Source organism: Colletes gigas, unplaced genomic scaffold (genome assembly GCF_013123115.1).
Source record: "Colletes gigas isolate AHSC1104 unplaced genomic scaffold, ASM1312311v1 Colletes_gigas_Sc00034, whole genome shotgun sequence".
NCBI classification, from domain to species: Eukaryota; Metazoa; Arthropoda; class Insecta; order Hymenoptera; family Colletidae; genus Colletes; species Colletes gigas.
In genome coordinates, this window is record NW_025106663.1 from 1,769,128 (window position 1) to 1,794,288 (window position 25,161).

The following is a 25,161-nucleotide window of genomic DNA, read 5'->3' on the forward strand; positions in this document are numbered from 1 at the left end:
AACCAACAAATTTTCCTTATATCGTGAATTCATCACTTTTTTTGCGGCTCGAGTATAATTGCCATATGCTGTTTCAACTACAATGCCGGAGGAACATCCTAGTTGACATACTTAATTAATTGCCGTTACCGTCTAAGCAAAAGGAAATTATTTCTCTAATTATCCTCGAAGAGAACTTTAAATAATTTCACTGTGCTCTCTATCGCTATTGCGTTATTGTGTAGGTCGAGTCAACGGACTCTGGGTCCATTCGGACCCACGCGGTCATCGAACAACCGCGACTTTGGCTCTGCGCGGTGTGTCAAAATTCGTCTTGCATGCACGGAGGACGCGATGGTAATTAAGTGGAGAAGCGGAGCCCTCGAGGTTGTGGAAAAGATGTGACCCGAGAACCCGCGGAGGTCACGGCTCGTGACCCACTTTGTCCATCGACAACTGCTTCCCACTCGAGGAACACCTTGGTTCCTCCCTCGTTCAACGGAGCAGACGTAGGCAAGGCGTGCAATAAATATTACCTTATAAAAATCGGTCATCTTTTGAGAGCTGAGACACCTGGGTGACGGCCATTAACAATCACAGGCGAGTGTCTGCTTCGAATGTCGTCTAAAAGCCAAGTGCACGGTAGCCTGATGGATGTAGCTCTCATCCTCGATCGGAGGCGAAGGTTTTGGTCGTTTTTCTGAAACGGGGAACATAATGGTTGAAAAATTACTGCTGTTCGTAGCTGGAGAGGAAAATTCGAAGATTGATCTTCCCGATAAGATACTTTTACTAACATCAAATGCATGTTCAGTCCTCTAAGTCCACCTCAACATAGAATTACTAGATAGAATTATCTCACTAGTGGTGTACCCATTTTCTCGTATTATTATGGCTCTATCTGAACATTTAACAATTGTTTCATTAGTATGTTTGAGTATGATCATGGTCTGTATTATTGCAGATGAAGTATGGTTGCGGATAAGGTACACCTCATGAACATTCATAACCTAGACTGTAATACCGACACAAAAATTAAGTGACGACTTTAGCGCCCTCTTCTCACGAATGAACCATACGATGCTTAAATAATTTTTGATCATTACTTTTATCCACATCAGAAATAACATTCGAGAATTTGCTGAAGTTACCGACGTCCACGAACGGGTTAAATGTGATTCCCAGAGTCACTGTTTTTAAGCACAGAGTGCGCTGTAACACTGTTGCTTTTTTACGCTATTTCGATTCGTTAGAACACCTCGTGTTGAGTCAGTGGAGTAAACAACACCTAAATGGTCATTAAATTATCGTTTATAATAGATCTATTTGTACCAAAACGTGTGATTTAGATTGGTGAGTTGTATAAGTGCTTCTATGTATCGAGATTCGCGATATCTTAACATTGCAATCGATTATCGATTGTAAACAAGGAATAAATTCTAACGAAATACTTCTTGACAACTATTACATATTCTACCGGAAGGAGAATCGATTCTAAGTCAAATTTTGAATTAGACCGCCCTTGACAGTCATTCTGTCAATCCAGAAAGTAGAAAAATAGAATTTATTCGTAAGAACAGAAAGATTCTTCGATCGACAATCGAATCGAACGTTCGTCGTGTCACGTGCGCACTCTGTGCACAAGAAATGCAACTTTGTGACTAAAGTGTGATTTTCGAAGTGCATAACGAAATCAAGAATTATCTCATGCATCGATATGATTCTACAGTCAAGGTAATTACGTTGTTCTAGTACATAGACTTAGGATTTTCGTTCTTATATTATATATCGTGGTTCTTACCTGAGGCATCTTTAGTTTCGCGAATTAACACTTTCGAAAACGTGGTTTGAGCTTCTTTTGCGAACACAAGCTTCGCGAGACAGCCTCCTCCCCCGCTAACTGATTCGCGAACACTGCAGGACACCGCCAGGGGGCGTCATTCGTATTCGAAAAATTAACGTAGCAAGACGTGTCGAGACGCGTCGACGTTTCGTGATCAAAGAGGTTCGTATTTCCAACCTGTTGATATTTAATCATTATTACTACTCGCGTTTATTCTCTAACGTTGCTTTCGGTTAAAATTAATATATTCTTACCTAAAATTGAGTCGAAATTGTGGATAAAAGTGAATCATATTTCGCACGTTTTCTTCGATGTCTGACCGGTGTCGGTTTATATCACTCGAAACGAAATAAAATATCTTGCAGACATAATTTCAAGTTGAATAATTATTTAATTGACATTAGATATGTTTTCTGCGATGCATTTGGCTTCAATTTCTATTTTATTTCTGTTACAATCTTTGATTGAAGTTCGAAGTCGAAAGATGCCATCTCGAAATCGAAGCTTCGGGAATCTTCGGATTCCTCCGTATCAGTTCGCGAACGATGCTGCGCACGGCGATCGGCCGCCATTTCTATTGTAAAAATCGGCGAAGTGAGACGTGTTCGAACCTGCTCCGACATGTCGAGACCTGTTGGCGTCTGTCGACCAAAAAGGTATGTTTAATCATTAATACTAATCGCGTTTACTCTCTAACAGTGCTTTCGGTTAAAATTAATATCTTTTTACGTAAAATTGAGTCGAAATTGTGGATAAAAGTGAATCATATTTCGCACGTTTTCTTCGATGTCTGACCGGTGTCGGTTCATATCACTCGAAACGAAATAAAATATCTTGCAGACATAATTTCAAGTTGAATAATTATTTAATTGACATTAGATATGTTTTCTGCGATGCATTTGGCTTCAATTTCTATTTTATTTCTGTTACAATCTTTGATTGAAGTTCGAAGTCGAAAGATGCCATCTCGAAATCGAAGCTTCGGGAATCTTCGGATTCCTCCGTATCAGTTGCGCGAACGATGCTGCGTGCGGCGATCGGCCGCCATTTCTATTGTAAAAATCGGCGAAGTGAGACGTGTTCGAACCTGCTCCGACATGTCGAGACCTGTTGGCGTCTGTCGACCAAAAAGGTATGTTTAATCATCAATACTAATCGCGTTTACTCTCTAACAGTGCTTTCGGTTAAAATTAATATCTTTTTACGTAAAATTGAGTCGAAATTGTGGATAAAAGTGAATCATATTTCGCACGGTTTCTTCGATGTCTGACCGGTGTCGGTTCATATCACTCGAAACGAAATAAAATATCTTGCAGACATAATTTCAAGTTGAATAATTATTTAATTGACATTAGATATGTTTTCTGCGATGCATTTGGCTTCAATTTCTATTTTATTTCTGTTACAATCTTTGATTGAAGTTCGAAGTCGAAAGATGCCATCTCGAAATCGAAGCTTCGGGAATCTTCGGATTCCTCCGTATCAGTTGCGCGAACGATGCTGCGCACGGCGATCGGCCGCCATTTCTATTGTAAAAATCGGCGAAGTGAGACGTGTTCGAACCTGCTCCGACATGTCGAGACCTGTTGGCGTCTGTCGACCAAAAAGGTATGTTTAATCATCAATACTAATCGCGTTTACTCTCTAACAGTGCTTTCGGTTAAAATTAATATCTTTTTACGTAAAATTGAGTCGAAATTGTGGATAAAAGTGAATCATATTTCGCACGGTTTCTTCGATGTCTGACCGGTGTCGGTTCATATCACTCGAAACGAAATAAAATATCTTGCAGACATAATTTCAAGTTGAATAATTATTTAATTGACATTAGATATGTTTTCTGCGATGCATTTGGCTTCAATTTCTATTTTATTTCTGTTACAATCTTTGATTGAAGTTCGAAGTCGAAAGATGCCATCTCGAAATCGAAGCTTCGGGAATCTTCGGATTCCTCCGTATCAGTTGCGCGAACGATGCTGCGCACGGCGATCGGCCGCCATTTCTATTGTAAAAATCGGCGAAGTGAGACGTGTTCGAACCTGCTCCGACATGTCGAGACCTGTTGGCGTCTGTCGACCAAAAAGGTATGTTTAATCATTAATACTAATCGCGTTTACTCTCTAACAGTGCTTTCGGTTAAAATTAATATCTTTTTACGTAAAATTGAGTCGAAATTGTGGATAAAAGTGAATCATATTTCGCACGGTTTCTTCGATGTCTGACCGGTGTCGGTTCATATCACTCGAAACGAAATAAAATATCTTGCAGACATAATTTCAAGTTGAATAATTATTTAATTGACGTTAGACATGTTTATTGTGATGCATTTGGCTTCAATTTCTATTTTATTTCTGTTACAATCTTTGATTGAAGTTCGAAGTCGAAAGACGCCATCTCGAAATCGAAGCTTCGGGAATCTTCGGATTCCTCCGTATCAGTTGCGCGAACGATGCTGCGTGCGGCGATCGGCCGCCATTTCTATTGTAAAAATCGGCGAAGTGAGACGTGTTCGAACCTGCTCCGACATGTCGAGACCTGTTGGCGTCTGTCGACCAAAAAGGTATGTTTAATCATCAATACTAATCGCGTTTACTCTCTAACAGTGCTTTCGGTTAAAATTAATATCTTTTTACGTAAAATTGAGTCGAAATTGTGGATAAAAGTGAATCATATTTCGCACGTTTTCTTCGATGTCTGACCGGTGTCGGTTCATATCACTCGAAACGAAATAAAATATCTTGCAGACATAATTTCAAGTTGAATAATTATTTAATTGACATTAGATATGTTTTCTGCGATGCATTTGGCTTCAATTTCTATTTTATTTCTGTTACAATCTTTGATTGAAGTTCGAAGTCGAAAGATGCCATCTCGAAATCGAAGCTTCGGGAATCTTCGGATTCCTCCGTATCAGTTGCGCGAACGATGCTGCGTGCGGCGATCGGCCGCCATTTCTATTGTAAAAATCGGCGAAGTGAGACGTGTTCGAACCTGCTCCGACATGTCGAGACCTGTTGGCGTCTGTCGACCAAAAAGGTATGTTTAATCATCAATACTAATCGCGTTTACTCTCTAACAGTGCTGTCGGTTAAAATTAATACATTTCTACCTAAAATTAAATCGAAATCGTGACAAAAAGTGAATCATATTTCGCGAGTTTTCTTCGATATTTAACCGGCGTCGATTTATATCTTTTGAAACGAAATAAAGCATCTTGCAGACATTATTTCAAATTAAATAATTGTTTAATTGTCGTTATATATGTTTATTGTGAAGCATTTGGCTTCAATTTCTATTTTATTTCTGTTAGAGACTCTGGCTGGAATTCAAATACGCTACCGGCAAGCTATGGACGCCATTGCACTTGGAAACTTCAAAATGGCTGCATCTTCAAACGGTTTAATAAAGATTGGTGAAATTTGTACATATTTTATCATTTCCATCATTTTATCGATTTATTATTTGTCGAAAGTGTGAAATATCAGCGCTGAGATTGAATAATTGAGTTTAAATAATAAATAATTTTTTAAATCGCTTTACAATCGATTTCAATCATCTGGCAAATTAAATTATATTTAATTAGCTTATTTTATTGCATTTTGATCGCGATTATATATTTCTGGACGTTAAATATTCACTATTTTTTCCAAAATCATTATTAATTGTTCCAATTGTTATTTGCATACAATTTTCCACACGAGTTAAGTAAATCATAGAAATTGCGTAATATATACCATTCAGTTACAATTAAATACAAAACTTTAATTTTTGCAAGTTTCAGAACATTTATAAAAATCGGAAATATAAAATTCAATTCACTTAATACAATCACACTTACGAATAAATAAAAGCTGATATTTTTAAATCTAACAATGATTTTACAATTGATTTCATTGATAATATTTTAACATTTATAATTGTTGAGGAAATGTAAGTTTTATATATCTGATGTAATTCAATGCGAACAGCAGTATTTCCATTGATATTTTCTAACTGAAGAAAGAAACAGAATTAGGAGAGCACAGGTGTGCTTGTTGTGTTTTTCTTGTGTCCTTCCTTCTTATCTTTCCAGGGAATTTCGTTGGCCGAGCGCAATGCGGCCGGTAGCTTCGGTGTTTGTGCGTAGTAACAGATGTTTATAGGGTCAAAGTGACCCCCAAGTAGGTTGTCGTACATATCACAGGGAATCGCGATAGTAGAATCAGTGTTTCTCTCGCTATTTTAAAATATTTCCAGAGCATCGTGGCTCCTTGTTTTTTGAATCGCGAGAATAGAGTCACTTGTTCGCCGATTTCAATCTTCGGTCGCGTTAATGCAATTCAATATCTAACAAACTTAATTATTTCTTTAATTTGACAATTAAAATTCTTCGTTACCGGGAATTAGAGTCAGTGCATCACTGAAGAGGATTATTTGGCGGTGCTCTACGAGCAAACAATGTAAGCATAAATTTATACGTTGAAATTTTTAATTAAAAATCTTTACAGTTTTAACAGATTTAATAGATTCTAATTGTTCTTTTGCAGTTTTCTTTCAGTCCGAACGTGATCTTGAAAAGCAGCTGCTGTACCCGGGGGAGGGGTATCATGCGCTGGACCGTGATCGAACAATGTAAATATTAATATATATTTCCAATTTTGTAATTAAAAATTTTTATAATTTGAATGATAGATTTTAATTTCTTGAATTTTTCTTATAGTTTCATCTTGGAAACCAACAGGACCAATGCTGACTTCGCTGATGACTTCAAAGTGGTGAACATCGTCATTAGCATTCTACGACCGAGTGAGTCGCATGCATTTACGTTCCTCTGGTCCCCCAATCATGTTGTAGGATGAAAGATCCGAATCAACACGGGTGACCAGTTGTATACTTGATATTTTTGACGAGTCCAGTGACCACGGGTATTTCCAATACCCGTGAGTAGTAACACAAATTGTCATATTTCTTTAACGCAGGCTAGAGACTTCTTGCACTCGCGTTTCTCAAAGTTCCAAATAAATATTACATAATTTAGTTATACAATTTTTATAGAAACATATCAAACAATTTTTATGAAACATATGAAACATTTTTGTCAACTTGAATTATAGATTCAGTAGAAATATTAATTACTATAAAATTATATAGTAATTTTCATACAATTAGTATAATTCTTACATATTGATCGTGTTTAATGTACTTTATGTGCAAGAAGTCGTTTCGCGACTGATAACTGAATTGATTTTTGAGTCAAAGTAACGTGTATTGTATATTAGTCTCAACTTTTTAAAAATTTACTTTGACGATAGAATCGATTATGTATTGTTGAATTTTTTAAATTAAAACTTCAATTTTCAAATGAATGAATTCAATTTTCAATTGTCATAGAATCTTAAAGTCTTTCGCTTCAGATAATTAAATCTCAATTAATAGTTTTCTTGAATAATAATATTTTTCAATTTTGCTATTGATATATTTGATACAACATGTCGAGTCTTTTTTGCTAAAAATGAAATGAAAATTACCGTTTAGATACATTTAATTAACAACACTTTCTAGTCAGGATTTTCAGACTAATCTTTCCGTGTTCGTTGCCTAAACTCATGCACACGCCCAGGTGCTGTTTGCATGAGCGAGGGCAACGTGGCACGATGACATAGTTTATAACAATTTATAACAATATGCGACTGACATTGGCTGGTGCATCGTGCACGACGTACTCGCCACATGTGTGTGTTTGTGGTTAGGTCGTGGGAAGTGCGTCGTAATTATATTTCTATTAACTGCAACAATTTTTATTTACCAATTTATTAAATTAATTATCAATTTTTCTGTACATTCATTTCCATATATAATTCTAGCAATTCATATTAAAATAATGTAACAAATATAAATACACTTGATCAATGATTTTCTATCATATTAAAAGATTTAACATTATATTAAAATATTAAATAAACACGCAATGGTCACCAAGTCTTTGTCAGTCGATTTCAGGAACTGGTACGTACATTTAGAGCATGAATGTGGTAGTGTCCGGGTGTCGGGGGAACCCCGGGGAGTCCCCTCTAGTTTAGGCCGCGCCCGGGCACTGAGAATGAGAACCGTGGAGTGTGTGTTTGCTTGATTGAGTTTTGCAATTTTTTAAATATAGGGTCAGGTAGGCAGGTAACTTTCTCTGGTGTGTGTGTTTAAATCTAAGTAGGTAGGGTCAGGGCAGGGCTGTCCACATTAGACACACTCGGGTAGGCGCGTTTTCGCGTGGCAGTCCTGCACCTTAGTTACGATTTCGAGAGTTGGAAAAGTCCCCAGCCGATTCAAACGGTTTTCACCGTCTGTTTTGGCGCGTAACTTTCCATTCTTGTAATCGATGCGATCTTTTAAGTCGCTCTTCGCGCTCGCGGTCGCGGCTAGCCTCCCCTCGAGACGCTCGTCCCGCTCGAGTTGCTCCATACGTGTTCCGATAACAGTTCCTCGGAACTGTTGGAGGTCTCGTATTGCACGGAGTGGCTTGAGCCTAGTATTAAGTTTCAGGCTTTTGGCAGGACCGCCGAAGAAAAGAAGAGACTCGATTCGAGTCGAAGAGGCCCTGACAAACTGTCTCAAGAGCGGGCTGCAACGAATGTCTCTTCATCCTCATTTTCGAATGAGGATGGAAAGTCATTAATGTTACTACTTTGTCACTTATCTCGTCAGTAGTTTTGTTGTTATTTTTCTGGCTCACGTATGCATGTACTTTGGTACATGATTGCACCATACATGCCATCCCCCATAACTCGCGGTTATGATGTACATAGAGTTGCGAATATCCAATAATCGCGTTTGCTTGTAGAGTTGCGAATTCTGATTTTTCGCGTTTACTTTTCAGAGTAGTGTTGCTCCTTGACACGATACGCGATTGGTTTTATGCAAACATCAAACGTTTGCTTTAAAAATAGCGTTGCGAATTAATGATAAACGCGATTGCTCGTAGAGTTGCGAATTACCATTTTTCGCGTTTTCTTTTCAGGGTAGCGTTGCGACCAGTCACGATTCGCGTTGCTTTTTTACTCTTTTATACATATATAATGGACATCAACCGCGTTTGCAATTTTCATATCATAAATTAGCGTTGCGATTTTTTATTTAGCTTTGCGACATTTTCAATGCCCAAATTCTACCTCAATTGTAGTAATAGAAGTAGTTAGTTTATTTTGTGGCCAGTACATGTGAATTTACATGTACAATTAACCCCTAATTAAAGTTAGAGTTGCGAATAATGTGCAATGTTCGCGTTTGCTCGTAGAGTTGCGAATATTTATCGCGTTGATATGTCCAGTTTTGCGATTAAACACGAAAAATTGTAATGGGGGATTCTGGAGGCCAAAATAAGACGGAAATCAAGAATACCAATTTCCAAATTGAGGCTTCGTTTAAAAGTTATTAACGTTCAAAGTTGCGCCTGTGAGTCGGCAACCGTGCACGCTGCAAACTTCAACTTTAAACGTTAATAACTTTTAAACGAAGTCTCAATTAAAAAATTACTATTCTTCATTTTCGTCTTATTTTGGCCCCCAGAATCTCCCATCAAAATTTTTCCCAGGGTTACCTGAACATCCTGTATAATATTTTCATTAAAAATAGAGTCGCGAGTACACAATGATCGCGTTTGTTTGTAGAGTAGCGAATCACTATTTTTCGCGTTTGCTTTTCAGGGTAGCGTTGCGAATAATTACCATTCGCGATTGCTTTTGTTGTTGCAAGTCGCGTTTTGGAATTTTTCTATTATAAATTAGCGTTGCGACTGCTGATTTATCGCGTTGTTTGCCCCCCTTAGCGTTGCGTTATTTAAAATGTCTAGCTTCATCCCTTATGTGCCACTCTATTGTAGTTTGAAGTAGTTAGTTTATTTTATGCATGTGTATTTGTATCCACCACTGAAGAAACCAGCGTTAGAGCCAGTATTTTTGGGCAAATCGCGATTTTCATTAGCGTTGCGAGTATATTAGCATAAATGCAGAATGTTCAGTCAACCGTGGGAGAAATTGTAACGGGGGATTTTAGAGGCCAAAATAAGACGAAAATCAAGAATACCAATTTCCAAAATAGGGCTTCGTTAAAAAGTTATTAACGTTTAAAGTTGCGCCTGCGAGTCGGCAACCGTGCACACTGCACACTTCAAATTTGAACGTTAATAACTTTTTAACGAAGCCTCAATTTAAAAATTACTATTCTTCATTTTCGTCTTATTTTGGCCCCCAGAATCTCCCATCAAAATTTTTCCCAGGGTTACCTGAACACCCTGTATAATATTTTCATTAAAAATAGAGTCGCGAATACATAATAATCGCGTTTGTTTGTAGTGTCGCGAATCACTATTTTTCGCGTATCCTTTTCAGGGTAGTGTTGCGAATACGCGATTGCTTTTATTGTTATTTAAAAATAGTGTCGCGAATGCACCGATCGGTTTGCGATTAGCGTTGCGAATTACTATTTTTCGCGTTTACTTTTCAGGGTAGTGTAGCGAATAATCACCATTCGCGGTTGCTTTTGTTGTTAGAAATCGCGTTTGGAATTTTTCTATTGTAAATTAGAGTTGCGATTTTGATTCATCGCGTTTTTATTGATTAGTGTTGCGATTTATTGCCCAAAATTTCACGCTGGCCACTGCTGCAACAAAATCAAGATGCAGCTGATTCTACAAAGCCTCAGAAGACTCAACGAAATTATTAAAATTAGTGTTGCGTGTTGTTCAATATGGGTGCACGCGATATAATTAATTAAACAACCCTTTGTAGTTTATTTTACGTATAATGAGCACCACTCGCGTATATTTTTCTATTTTATAAATTAGCGTTGCGAAAAAAGCCACTCACGGGTTGTTTTTTGAATTTATGAGTGGCCAATTTATTGTTACTATGTAAAATATGTCTTTTTTTTTATTTATTTGCCAATGGAAATACTGCTAAAAAATACTATTATTTATAGATCAAATTTTTTCATTTTTTATAACGTGTAAAAATTTGTAATCTTTATGAATTCATAATTTTTATGTATTCATACATTTTTGATTTAAAAAATTGATCATAGACTAAATTCACGATTTCAATATATCAGCAATTATTTATTATTAGAGTTGTTCATTTTTACGGGGTATAGTAACCTTTCGCAATATTTATGTATAAATAGTGGATTTTTTTATAAATATTCAGAATTCGTTGCATAGATTAAAGTTTGATCGCGATTATTTTTTTAATTCATGAAAAATAAAATGCTTGCTCGAAAAGTGTACGCAAATTACAATTCGATATTTCATGAGAGTTAATTTTTGTGTTCGTTATTACATTTTTGGTACGAACCTAACTTAATTCTCAATGCAATTAAATTATAATATATATTAATAAATTATAATATATTAGTTTCATACATTTTGAAAATTTTGTTCCATAAAATCTATCTCAAAACTGATACGAATTTAACTTTTCTTAATATTTAATATTTCTAAATTTTTCAATATGAATTTTGACTCGTGGAAAGTCTAATTTAAATATTAATTTCATAAAAATTTTTCTATGATCAATGATCTTATAATTATTTTTTTTTTCTGTGCACTAATACATTTTCATTTCAGCTTCTAATCCTCTGAATTAGTTCTGATTACAGAGTTTAGAAGAATGAAATTGGTACATGGATTCGATCGTTTTTAGGGAAATATTTATTTATACAATTTTATTTATTCTCCGAATTTTTGTTTCAGGGAAACATCGTGGGATCGATGAAGATTTCAAGAAAAGAAAATATCTCATATTTTTTGTTTTGTTTAAATTATATTAATTGTATTTGAGGTTATGTTTTAGGAAAGCATCGTGGAATTAAAGAAGACACCAAGAAGATTATTTCCACAAATTGCGTTAGAATATAAGCGATCTACGTCATGTATAGCGTATTTAACATCGACTGTAAGTGCGTACGTACATTATAAGACAACCCATCAAACACGTATTATAATCAGCGGCGTTTAATTATAATTAATATTAAGCGACATATGAGTATTCCAACATGCGAGGTTCACACGTGCAGTTGCACATTTCTTGGTTCTTCAGTGTCTCATAAGACACTATCGTCTATTTAAAAAGGAATAATTCACATCAAGATACATATTTGTATCCTAATAATCATCATTAGAAAACACGTGGTGATTTTGATCACACGTGTGTCGACATTTTCATAGGTGTTTTGTCTTTCTCTCAGACAATTTTCCTGTAAACTCTCTCTTCGTTATTTGCTTCTAGCAACGGTCAAATTTCGATCGTTTTTCTCGTAGAAAACATCCATAGGTGTTTGTTAGGATTCCTCGCCAAAAGGAAGGGTGGTTGGGGCGAGGCTAGGGTGGGTCTCCACTCGCAGCAACCTCCACGAGGTGAGACCTGGGGATTATTATTTGCCATGTAATTAATTTCATCGGTATAATTATTTAGTAATTAATTACATAGCAAATAATATGAGCTAATGGCTGCGATCCTCCTCGCGTTGTTTACTACAAATACTTCTCTCTCCTTCTTCAGCTCTCCCCACATTTAGTTTTAACACTTTACCGACCGGTAGCCTATTAATCGACTTTTTACCGACCGATAGCCGATAAATCAGTTTTTTACCGCTCAACACTTTACCGACCGGGTAGCTTATTAATCGGTTGTCATGAAAATAACAAATATCACTGGATTTAATTACCCTGTAATTACAGAAAGAGAACAATATAGTAACCACTGTCGCAAAGTTTCATTTAACATTCTTATAAGAAAAAGTAGATATATAATCTAGGGTCAATCGGTACCGGTCGGTAAAGTGTTAATTCCCATAGTCGATAGGATTTATAGTCTAATTTCATTCTAAATCCATGATCGATTTGATATCAAAATTGTAACAAGAGTCTATCGTTGCATTTAGTTATAATTCCTGCCGGTCAGCGCTGTGGTCTCGTTTCATTCCAGGTTGGTAACGTCGCGCGCGGTCGGTAATGGTAAGGGAACTACTTAGCCGGCCGAGCGTAAGTGAGACGGAATTCTATGGCGGACGATAGGTCTATTCTGTAGCTAGTCCGTGACTGTGCCTCTTCCTCTGATACTAGCGCCGTAACGCTCAGTAACAAGCTCGTCCACGAAGTATGTTTATTATCGACAATGCGAAACAGACTGTAGTGGCGGAATGAAAATGGCTAATTGTCAGGTCCGTTGGTGCAGCAGGTGAGCGATCAATTATCGTTAATATCGGGACATTAGTCGCTTCGGGATGAACGGTGCGCAGTTCGCGGCGATCAGAACTATAAAAGTCAGTGGAAATTGCGTCGGTTTCAGTGTTGTCGAACGAGTTAATGGATTATCCAAGGAGGTGCGCGATCGAGATCACCGCTGAAAGGCTTGTTGGCTCCTTTTTTTTTTTTTTTTTTTTTTCTTTTTTCTGTGCCCGCAATGATAACGAGTTTTCAATTTGTTAGGAACGAGTCAGCCGGCGATCGTTACTCTTCCGTGCCGCTCTTAAACGAGGATCGATAACCTCGCTTGTTGACAGGGGGGAAAAAAAAACGGATGCGACGCGATCTCGAGATTGAGACACATCAGCAAAACGTAGATTAATTTATTACGTCCATTCAGAAAACATACGTCCACCCGTTGTTTCTCCCGTACCAGTAACCGCGCGGAAAACAGTGATGCATGAAAAGTCTCGATATTACGAGGACACGTGTTTGTATTGGAGTAAGAGCCGCTGTGTGTGTGTATGTGTGCCAGGTGCACTGTTGCATCCCTCTGATGAGCGCCATGCACCGTTTAGACCATAGCCGTAATGTCATCCCGAAGGCTACTTCTTAGTAATTCACAAAGGGTTCGCTCTTCCGTGAAGTACAGCGCATGGATACTTTCCAGGCAATACCTAGCACGTACCTTGCTAGAGAAGTATTTGTGGTAGATCCTCGGTGAATCAAGAGCATGGCTTCTGGCGCGTCTTCCTTGGATAGTGCTGGAAGTAGTGGTGAGTTTTTAATTCTCTAATACTTCTATTAGACAAACAAATGAAACCACAATGCTTGACCTATTTAAATTAAACGACATTGGAAATGATGTGACAGTAGTTTCCCACTTACCAAAACTAAAAAAAAAATACATACATTTATAATACTAAAATACTTCTCGTAAACTGCCAAAAAGTAATTTTCCATTGCTTTGTAAAACAAAGAAATTGCGATATATGCGATAAAATCTTTATACTTCTCTGTTTGATCAAATTGTTGTATATCGTAATTTAAGTACCACTTATAATTTCACTTTGCAAAAAACAGTGAATCATGATGCTTACATGCGTGACATAGAGTTTCTTTCCTGGTGAAAGCTGGCAAAACATCTGATTATATTGTTCCACCAATTGTAACAACACCACTGCACATCGTGCAAATATAGACATTTCATTTCTGTATTCTGTATTCTGTATTCTGCATTGTGTGTTTCGACGCGATTAAATTTTTGTGTTTTCTTGCAGATGGGGCACTCAATATGGGTAAGATAATTACTAATGAAAGAGATACGAAGAATATATTGTGTATTAATGTTGTTTTATTCCTTTTAAGAGTTTATTTTACATCACTTTTACTGTTTTTGTGTTTCTTATCAAGATATGTGTGTGCTCTTAGAGAATTGAACATTTGTTAGCACACGAATGGTTAGTTTTAATTTCGTACACATTTTATCGTATCCAGATATTGATTTGTGCTTTTACATTTAATCACGTTGTGTTTATTATTTCGCAATGTGCATTGTTGGACATAATTTGCATGTGCGGCATGCAGAAAGAGATAGTGGAGGCTACGGCAGTGTCGGAAGTCCTGTCGGTGGTCCTGAATGTCGTAGCGATTACGAAGGTTTGCAAACACAGTGCGATCAGGCCATGCATCAGCTTCAGCTACTTAGGCATAAGCACACCGATAATATAAGACGGTTTGTCCTGGTTTTTTGTTTAAACTGGTATCGCTTTTCTGTGTTGTGCTATCGTGTTTTATCTTCTACGCTAAACCAACCTGCGTCTGGATAAGTGAGATGTATCATTTAACGAAGGAATTTGAAACGCAGGTGTGAACATACTATAAAGGAATTGGAATACTATCGAGGACAACACATACCAGTTATGAATCAGTTAGAGGCAACGGCGCAGGAGAGCACCGCGCTGCGGGGCAAATACGGAGATCTAGTAAACGACAGGGAGGTTCAAGCGCTGCAGAAGGAGGTGTCAGAGTTACGGTGTCAGAACCAAGAAGTTCTTGTTTCTGATACTGGTAACAGCGACACTATGAATCAACATTATTTATCTGCGCTTCGGAAATATGAAGCTGTTAAAGATGAGTACGATGCTCTTAGGAAACGGTACGACGACCTAATCTCGTCGCATTCGTCGGCCGTGAACAAGGCAAGTATTAGAATATTAATTTCTTTCTGGTACGCAAGAAATAAAATTTACTAAAATTTTGCTTGTATAGTTGGAACTGTCGCAAGAAGAGGCAGCAAGATTAAAAAAACAGTACGATGATGTTGTTCAAGAGCGTAATACCGTGGTTCGTGAACGAAACGGTTTGAAACAACAGTGCACCGCTGCGATCAGGCAATGGGACATCGCGTTGAGGGAGAGGAACGAGTATCGCGAGGCCCTGGCTAAGGTGCAGCAACAACACGAAGAGGCTGTGAAGGAAATCAATCACGCGATGGTGCTACGTATGAAGGCCAGCAAGGATATGAAACGATTGACGGAGGAAAGGAACGCCGCTTTGCAAGAGTACAGTTTGATCATGGGCGAGCGTGACACGGTGCACAAGGAGATGGAAAAGCTCGGTGACGATCTCACGCAAGCGTACACGAAGATCACGCATTTGGAGAACCAGAATAAACAACTGATGGACGAGGTAGTTTATTATCTGGATTAAATCTATGAACTTTCAACGGTACTGTTTCCTTCTTGTACATTTTATATTGGTTTTTAGTTATTTATACACCGCCGTGTTACTTGCCACTGTACGCACTATTTTTAAATGAACGTTCGGTGTTTTAATATCCACTTGGTTTTATTTTTAGAAAAAAGCTTTATCCTATCAAATTGAGACCTTACGAAGAGAAATTTCATCCGCGTTGCAAGACCGGGACGAGGCTCTGAAGCAGTGCAACGAGCTACGTCAGAAGTTCGGCGATTATTCCGAAGGATCAAACAGAGATTACAAGAATCGTATGGAATTACACTCGTATAATCGCGAGCGGGACAATTCGAGCAAAGAGGCGGAGCGGGAAAATAATACGGCGGATTACGCGAAACGGGACAAAGAGCGTATGGAGAACTTGGATCAGGCGAACTTGGAGCTGGACAAACTCAGGAAATCTGTAGATAAGTTGCAGACGGAGCTGGAGGAGGCGCTTCAGGAGGCGGAGGTGTCGAAACGGAGAAGAGACTGGGCGTTCAGCGAAAGGGATAAAATAGTCTTGGAGAGAGAAAGTATTAGAACTTTATGTGATAGATTAAGGAAGGAACGGGATCGCGCGGTGTCGGATCTGGCTGGTGCTTTACGCGACTCCGACGACATCAAAAAGCAACGGAACGAGGCGTCGAAGGAGCTGAAGGATCTCAAAGAGAAGATAGAGTCTGGCGATCACGCGTTACGAGCGAGCCAGTACGCGCAGGGCTTGACGCATGCTCACGATTCGGCGATCGACACGGACGTCAACGATTGGGAGATCCTCACTGTTCACTTCGATCTCAGTCGCCTCTGTTTGGACACCGACCGCGACTTGGGGCTGACGTTGGTCGGAGGTCGCGACAATCCGTATTATCCGAACGACACGGGGGTGTATGTTGCTCAAGTAACGACCGGTAGCGTTATCGATGGTAAATTGAGAGTCAACGATTGCATTATGCGGGTGAACAACGTCGATTGCACAGCGGTTTCCACGCGTATAATCATGGAAACCTTGCGTACCAGTTCTGTGGGATCGGCTACTTTGACGGTTAGACGACGTCGCGTGACCAGAAGATCGCTGAGGACCACGCAGTTACCGGTTGGCTCGGTTCCCCATGGAATTTCGTTGGAACTTGGAGTGTACATTTCGAAGATATCTCCTGGCAGTCTAGCTGCCAAGGATGGGAACCTTGCTGTTGGGGATAGAGTCTTAAATGTACGTTTTACGGTTTTAATATTTCTGCTTTAAACGGTATAGCCGAATTAGGGGGTCAAATGTGACATACGATGGATCCATCGATAAAGCGTCAAGAATAAACGTTCCGTGCCAAATTTTAACCCTCTGTCTTGTTTGGAAGGGTAGTTATTGAGAAAATTCGGATTAAAGAATTTGTGCCCATTTTCCCTATTTAATCGAGTACGAAAATTATGAAAAAAATCTGGTGCATTGCGACTATTGAGATACGTGTTTGAGAATTTTTTCCGATTTTTCGATTCCAAATCCTAGGCTTGAAAATTTAAAAACGTCGAAAAAATCGGTTTTTGATTTTTGCTACTACGACGCACCCTAGCAAAAAATCTGAAAAAATTCAGGGAGATAGCCAATGACAACACGCATTCACAGTAATTATATAAATCTAGTGTCTCGAAAGCTTCAATACGAAATCCGTATTTTTCTGTGTTTTTTTGCGTTTTCAATTTTTCACACCTAGGATTTGGAATGGAAAAATCGGAAAAAATTCTCAAACGCGTATCTCAATAACCGCAATGCGCCAGATTTTTTTCATAATTTTCGTACTCGATTAAACAGGGAAAATAGGCACAAATTCGATGATCCGAATTTTCTCAATAACTACCCTTCCAAACAAGATAGAGGGTTAAAATTTGGCACAGAACGTTTATTCTTGATGCTCTATCGATGGATCCATCGTATGTCACATTTGACCCCCTTATTCGGCTGTACCCTTTATGGCAAATTCAATTTGATAATTTTCTTATTTAGATCAATAGCAAAGCGATGGAAGGTATCAATTCGAGTCTAGAAGCGATGGCAATTTTAAACGACACGAGTTCAGACGTGTTAACTATCACGACCTTGAAGGGGATACCGTTACCCACGGCGACCAGTTCCGAAACGATGACCATCGACGGCAGTTTCGTCACGGAGAAGCAGAAAATGGTGAACAGCTGTTCTCAAACAGAGCAAGAACGATTGATGTTGAAAGCTGTCTCGGACGATTACGACAGGCGATACATCGCGTCGAATTTCGGTGACAGGAGTGTTTACAAAGTGTCGAAATCGGTGAGCGGCGAGAAACCGAGCGGTATCAGCCACGCTTGGGACAACATACGCGAGAAGATCGATATAGTACGCGGACGTAAGCACAGCAAGGATCGCGAAGAGAAGAAGAAACGTCACCGTAACTCCAGCCCAAACACGTTCGAGCAGGAGCAAGACGCGATCGCGGAGTTAGATTCGGTGATCGAGAGCTATCACAAGAAAGCGAATAACGGGGTACTGAAACGCAGTAAGGAACGGGAAACCGAGAAGGTTGAGAAAAACGGAGGTACGTGGCCGAAGGCCAGATGCGGTCCTCTGATACAGAATGGTACCGGTACTATTTTACATCCACGTAAGACTAAAGAGAGGCTGCCCTTGAGTGTACTCCTTAATCAACCGCCCAAGTATGAAAGTTATAATTATAATCGTATTTCGAATCCCATCCCTTTGACCAATTTCTCCAACGTGAACAACCGGCATACCGTATATAAGTCTGTTGAGAAACCGTTACCAAATTTCCTTAAGACCGGACAGTTATTTAGTCAGAAATCCTTTACTCCAGTGGTGCAGTTCAAAGATATACCGATAGATAAGAAACCGAGCACGGAGTTCGAGAACACGGACGGCAGATTGAGCTCAACGCTGACGCCGTCCGAAACTAGCATCGACTTTTCCGTGAAGTCGGTGGCCACCGGCAAAGACGTAGAATATTTCTCGAGGAAGAGGCCGCAAAAGTATAACGCTAGCAACGACAGCCAAGTAGAGCAGTTGCAGCATAATAGAGCGCAATCGCAGCTATACTCCGGGGCCGGATCGTCCACGTCGTCGACCAGCGGCACCAGGCAGCAGCTAACTGGTAATTTTTCATTTCCTCCCTATACGCATTCGCATCCGCATCCCCACCAACAGAACTCTCTGCCTTTGAGATATCCATCCCCGCCGTCTTTGCCGTCTGCACAGTCTGGGGAGTCGATAGGACTTCCCGATGCACGATCTTACTGTTTCGAACCTTCGTATAGCCCCGGCCCGCAAACAGGATACGGGCATTTGCACACACCCTCCGTAGATTTGCATTATCACAAGCCACGCGCTCCGACGATCGCAACCGCATACGACGTGACCGCCTATACGCACGGCTACGAAGGCGGAACGTTCCCAAGAAAGAAGGAGAACCAACGTTTTCGTATACCATCGAATCCCAGCGTGACGTCCAAGAGCAGCGTGGGCAAGTTGTCCACGGGGAGCATCGAAAGGACGTCGGAAAGAGGCAGCCCGATGCCGACGTTCCACGTGGAAGTGCTCAGCCCGGGCACCGGCGCCGGTAGTAGCTCCGGCGGAACGATCAGAGGTGGCAGCACCAACAAACGGTCCAGCATGCCGGATTACTGTTACTCTCAGCACAGGCCAGCACCCGGGGAGCTGCGCAGAGTGCACATAGACAAATCGGTGGAGCCGTTAGGTATCCAAATCTCGTGTTTGGAGAGCGGCGGGGTGTTCGTGTCCACCGTCAGCGAGCACAGTCTGGCGTCCCAGGTCGGTCTGCAGATCGGCGACCAGCTGCTGGAGGTCTGCGGGATCAACATGAGGAGCGCCACCTATCAGCTGGCTGCGAACGTGTTGCGTCAGTGCGGTAATTCCATTACGATGCTGGTGCAGTATAGTCCGGACAGTGAGTACAGATTATTAGAACGAGTAGTATATATATATCTATCCCTCCCACTACATACGCACTTTACATTTTCTGCACCTTTCATTGTTAAATTGCATGGTTCCTTCTCGACGTAATACCCTATTTATCTGTTCCTTTTCCCCCCCCCCTGTGTTAGAATACAACGAATTAGAGGGATCTGCTTCTTCGAGTTCGTCGGAGGCCGGGGTCGCCGAGGGTGGCAGTCGCAGCGGGTCACCGACTCCTTGCAATAGCCCTGAAGCTCCCAGAAAAACTACCATCGAGCCTTTGGAGAGCTCTGAGCCTGAACGAGACGCTTCCAGTAGTTTAACTACCGCTCGTGATATCTCGAATACCTTGACCATCATGCGAGAGACGAAGAACACTTTGGAACCGCCTCGTACGATTCGAGAGAGGGACATTAGGAACTCTGCTTCCTTAGAGGTGCGGGGTACGCAGGAGTCGGAGCGAGCTGAGCGTCAGATCAGAGCTTCCGCGTCTTTGGACATCAATATCAGGAAGCCTGAGCTCCGTAGCTCAGCTACATTAGACAATATGAGGAATTCGGCGACCCTGGACACGCTGCGCGTCACTGCAAACACTCTGACGCGGGCGCAGATCAATCAGGCGGCTACCACGTTGCAAAGACAGAACGCCACTGTGAGGAGTCCAACGCAAGAGGAACAAAGTCGCAAGAGTCCCCCACCCAGCGAGCCTAGGTACCTGTTCATCGAGACTAGGAAGTGCTCGAACTTGGGCATCTCGCTGGTGGGTGGCAATGGCGTTGGAATATTCGTGCATTCGGTGCAACCTGGCTGTCTCGCTGAAGAGGCTGGGCTACGCACCGGTGATCGTATTTTAGAGTACAATGGCGTGGATCTGAGGCAAGCAACCGCCGAACAGGCGGCTTTGGAGCTGGCCAGACCGGCTGACAAGGTCACGTTGATTGCTCAATACGTACCTGAGAGGTACAACGAGGTGAAGGATAAACCTGGCGACAGTTTCTACGTGAAAGCGATGTTCGATCGGGTGGGGGAAGTGGGGGACAGTCTTCAGCTTAGATTTAATAAGGATGATATATTGTACGTCGACAATACGATGTTCAATGGTACTCCAGGCCACTGGAGGGCCTGGATAGTCGATCACACCGGAAGAAGACAGACCTGTGGTATAATTCCCAGCAAGTTTAAGTAAGTTGGAAGCGAAATGGTATTTTTTTAATATTGTTAAAACACATTTAAGGTATATTGTAATTTTAGGGTCGAGGAGGAACTGCTTCTGCGACGTTCGCTGGGCGATTTAGAGACGGATACGACCAGACGGGGCAGCACCAGCGCGAGGAGGAGCTTTTTCCGACGGAAGAAGCATCAGCGTTCCTCGAGCAGGGATAGTAAAGAATTGTCACACCTGACGGGGGTCAATTTAGGGTGGTACAGCGACAGTGGGACGCTGAATGAAGAGACTCTGCCTGCCAGCTACCAACGTGTCGAAAGATTGGATTGTAAGCGTTTGGAACTTAAAGAATTTATATAGTTCTTGAAAATTAATTTTTTTTTTTGTGCAGATCCAGCTCTGAGACCTGTGCTGATCATTGGACCGTTGAGCGAGTGCGTGGTGACGAAACTGCTGCAAGAATTTCCAGGACAGTTCACCAGGTGTCTCGCTGAAGCCATGCACTGTTCTCAATCGACGCTCGAGCAGGGCTTACGCGACGCGCTTTACGTGGACTACAGGAAAAAAGGAAGCTATTTCGAGTGCACCACAGTGCAAGCTGTCAAGGACATCTGCGAGAAGGTAAGGTATTTTTTTTAGCCAATGCCGTGCGCGATATCAATAGCGCTATTTATATTAAACGGGTCGGATAAAAAATAGAAGTTTATATAATTTTTGTGGATTTTATAGAATACTCATTGCATCCTGGACGTGTCGATCGCATCGATCGAGCGACTCCATCGGCATCAGATCTATCCTATAGTGTTGCTGATCAAGTTCAAGAGCACGAAGCAGATCAAGGAAGTGAAAGACTCGAGGTATCCAAGCGACAAAGTTAGCGCAAAGGTCGCGAAGGAGATGTACGAACAAGCGCTGAAATTCGAAGCTGATTATAGGCATTATATATCTGGTGAGTTGATGTTTTAATTGTAATTTGTTTACATACAGGTTTGCCCCATCGTTTGATATTTATTTTTAATTTGTTCCAGCTGTTATTCCAGCTGGAATAAATGTCGCGTACATATGTACGCAGGTAAAGTCCGCGGTGGACGAGGAGCAAAGCAAAGCGCTGTGGGTTCCTAGAGGACCTCCCTGACATTTAAGGGGGGGTCCCCACAAACCGCAGTGGAAGTCAATCTAAATTCCACCAGGGGGCCCTAAACGCCGTACGATCACACAACATTGTTACAAATTTATTTATTTATGGTCTCCTCTTTCTTTTTTCGCTCATTTCGGTTGTGAACACCGTCAAGGTTACTATATTCTTTTTATATATTTTTTTCCTCGACTGCATATTTTATTTTCTACGAAATTTTGCTAAACACGCAAGACTTCATCCAAATCTCGATATACGTTCGAATATATCGTTCCTTGTAATATTAATTAACAGAAACCCACTGCATGATCGATTTTTTATTAATTTTGCATTTCCTTCTACGCGAATATGTCAGTGTCTTTGAAATATTTATTCCATTCTCATAACAAGAGTACAACGTTGGAGTAGTTTGAATGTTTCGCAAATTTTCCTTCGATCAACTGAAAATCATTGAAGAAAATGTTTGGTAATTTTGCTTCGAGTCTCGATCGATCGTAATTTTTCGCGGATACGTGATCTATAGTAATTTGGCGCGAGACCATAAATGAATCATAGCAAATGTGTAGCAAATATTCGTCGTACCGTGGCCCGCTAAAACAAAATCGGTGGATCGATGATAAAAAAGTTTCTTAGTTAGGGAATAAGTTTTTAGGCTAAACGGTGTTTAGCCTAATAGCGATGTTATTAACCCCTCAGATCGTTTCGTTGTACAGAATGATTTCGCGTGATTAGTATTACTGTACAGAGGATGTAATATTATATATCGAAAGAAGTTACTTATTTGTATATAATTTACTTACAAAACTTTATAGGTTACACGCATATTAATTTCTAGTTTACGCGTTTAGATTTAAGTTGTACCGTTTAGTAAATATTATTTCGTTGAATTGTTTATACGTAATCTGTTCCGTTGATGGAAAAAAACATTGGTTTGAGGGGTTAAGGTACTTAATGTTTTTAGATCGGGGGATCTGATAAAAACGCAAAGGAAAAGGAATTACGGAATTGAATCGAACGACGGTTCGTTTTTACTGTCGAATTTGTACATATCTAAAGCTAAAGGAAATGAGCAGTAGCGTTCTTTCGCGAGAAAAAGGCAAGTGTTTACATCCCCCGCTCCTGGTGCAGCTCGCTGGCTCGCTATTGGTCGAGAACGACCAATCAGCGGGCTGCAACAGTCCTCGGTAAGAGAGTTCTTCTCGCGGAGGAACGATACATGTCAACGACACAAAACTAACTTGTTATTATACGCTCGTAACAAGGTAATATGCAAATGGTGTGCGTTACTGCTTCCTTTTTACTTCTAAGATTCAAATTGTTTTATAAATTCACACCACGATTTTTCTTTTTTTTTTTTCAAACGAGCTTAAGATGCTTTGTAAGGTGCAGTCGGTGTATTTAAAACGCGAATACGTACCGCCACGTATCTACATTCAGTATAGTTTGCAATATTTTTATACGCATTTTTCACACAGACTTTTTACAATATTTTTTATCCCTTCAACCTTGAAAATTTACTCTAAATTTCTCTAAGTCTCTCTAAGTTTCTCTAAATCATTGTTCCTGGATGTAGATACAAATCTCGTAAATATTAATCAGACAAAAAATGGGTGCATCGAATGTACCCAAAACAGATCACGTAAAAGGTTTATTTACGATGCTTCGATACTTAAATATACAGTTCTTTTTAATGCCTTTCCGACTTCGAAAGAGGCTTTTTTACGGTATGGGTGGATATTGAAAGTAATTGCATTTCGTTGTTCACTATTGAGGAATTGTCGTAGTTAAAATTGCGTAAGTGTCGCGGGCAGATAGTATTTGTTTGGAAGAAAATGTGAGACGAGAGTGGAGAACGAACGAAGCTTGTTTCAGCGATATTTATACCAAGTTAGATCGATACAATCAGGATTCAAGTTTGTACTGTTTGTATCGGTAGAGTTAACACGGCTGTGCGTATATTTATTTTCGAAGCTCATGGTTCTGTGAAACCACCATAAGTGCCTTTTCTAACTCCGTTTCTCCCATGCCGATTTATGGTTACTGATACATACGTCCTTTTATAGTTCCTCGTTCTCGATATTTTAATCTCCCAAGTTCTACGCCACTGCCAGCCTCTGATAGACAGAAATAAACATTTGGCACTTGTTTTTCTAATGTTTGGCAATTTTTAAATAAGTCTTCCCTACAGTGGATTATTTTATATCCGAATAGAAATGCCTTTTATCCAGTGTCGAGGTTCCTACAATGCTCGTGGAGTTATAGTTAAACTCGAGGACTATTTATGTGTTATTACCAGAGAGAAATTCTGTATCGTGACAATTTTGGTATAAGTATCGTTGAAAGAAGTGTGAGATTTGTCCTTCACTCTTGGCGTGTCTTTGCTTTTTTGTAAAACGGAAATTTAGTTTTCTAACGAGACAATATTTAGGCGTAAGTTAACAAGCGAGACCAAAAATTAAAGGGATACTATGCTAATTCATAAGAATTACGATTAAATTTATTCGTATTGTTAATGCAATGGCGTAGGTGTATACTTTTTGATATACAGCGAAATGATCGGTACAAATTTCGCGATAGGGCCCAGGCTCGTAATAAAAAAAAATGGCGGAAATGGAAAAAATATACACGAACGGTGCCGGAGTACACTTGACGATTTCTTAACAAGGAATTTATTGTTGTTTCGTATCCAGGGTAGATAGTTCTAAAGGCGATTGCGGACAATCTAGAGACTAAAAATAGGAATCTACTAATGAACTAATATAACGAAATATTTTTCGGGGGAAAAAGATATTTAATTCTTATTCTTTTAACAAATAGAAAATGATACGAGTAATATATACACGCGTACGTGAATCTTGGACGTTATACACGTGCAGGGGTGAGGAACAATTTTTAAATCATTTTCATACAACGACGCTATAATTTCACGTTTTCTTTAAATTTAATATATGATGTATTTTGTAAATTAGAGATTTCTTTAACGTTATTTTCGGTAGAAATGACAATACATTTATCTGAATTATATTAAAACGCTTAATTGTAGATATTTTTTGTATATTCATTTTTTTAAATAGATATTTAAAAATATCTATGAAAGTTATACAGGGTGTCCAATCAACCCTGGGAAAAATTGAAA

The 25,161-nt window shown here is 39.8% G+C and overlaps 1 protein-coding gene across 3 annotated transcripts; it reads left to right on the top strand.

Moving 5' to 3' along the window:
* The first annotated feature begins 12,892 nt into the window (after positions 1 to 12,892).
* On the top strand, positions 12,893 to 25,161 carry LOC122402216 (disks large homolog 5). 3 transcript variants are annotated; one of them, XM_043404823.1, is made up of 13 exons: positions 12,893 to 13,026; positions 13,705 to 13,810; positions 14,315 to 14,332; positions 14,622 to 14,769; positions 14,902 to 15,235; positions 15,306 to 15,725; positions 15,895 to 16,983; positions 17,770 to 19,717; positions 19,875 to 20,907; positions 20,977 to 21,218; positions 21,282 to 21,511; positions 21,620 to 21,839; positions 21,919 to 25,161. In XM_043404823.1, exons 2-13 carry the CDS (start codon positions 13,768 to 13,770, stop codon positions 22,023 to 22,025), a joined length of 5,832 nt encoding a protein of 1,943 aa, XP_043260758.1. In that variant the 5' UTR covers positions 12,893 to 13,026; positions 13,705 to 13,767; the 3' UTR covers positions 22,026 to 25,161. The 3 variants fall into 3 exon arrangements, with proteins under 3 accessions (XP_043260758.1, XP_043260759.1, XP_043260757.1); XM_043404824.1 differs by having other exon boundaries at positions 12,993 to 13,026; positions 13,570 to 13,810; XM_043404822.1 differs by lacking the exon at positions 12,893 to 13,026 and adding an exon at positions 13,054 to 13,171 and having other exon boundaries at positions 13,278 to 13,810.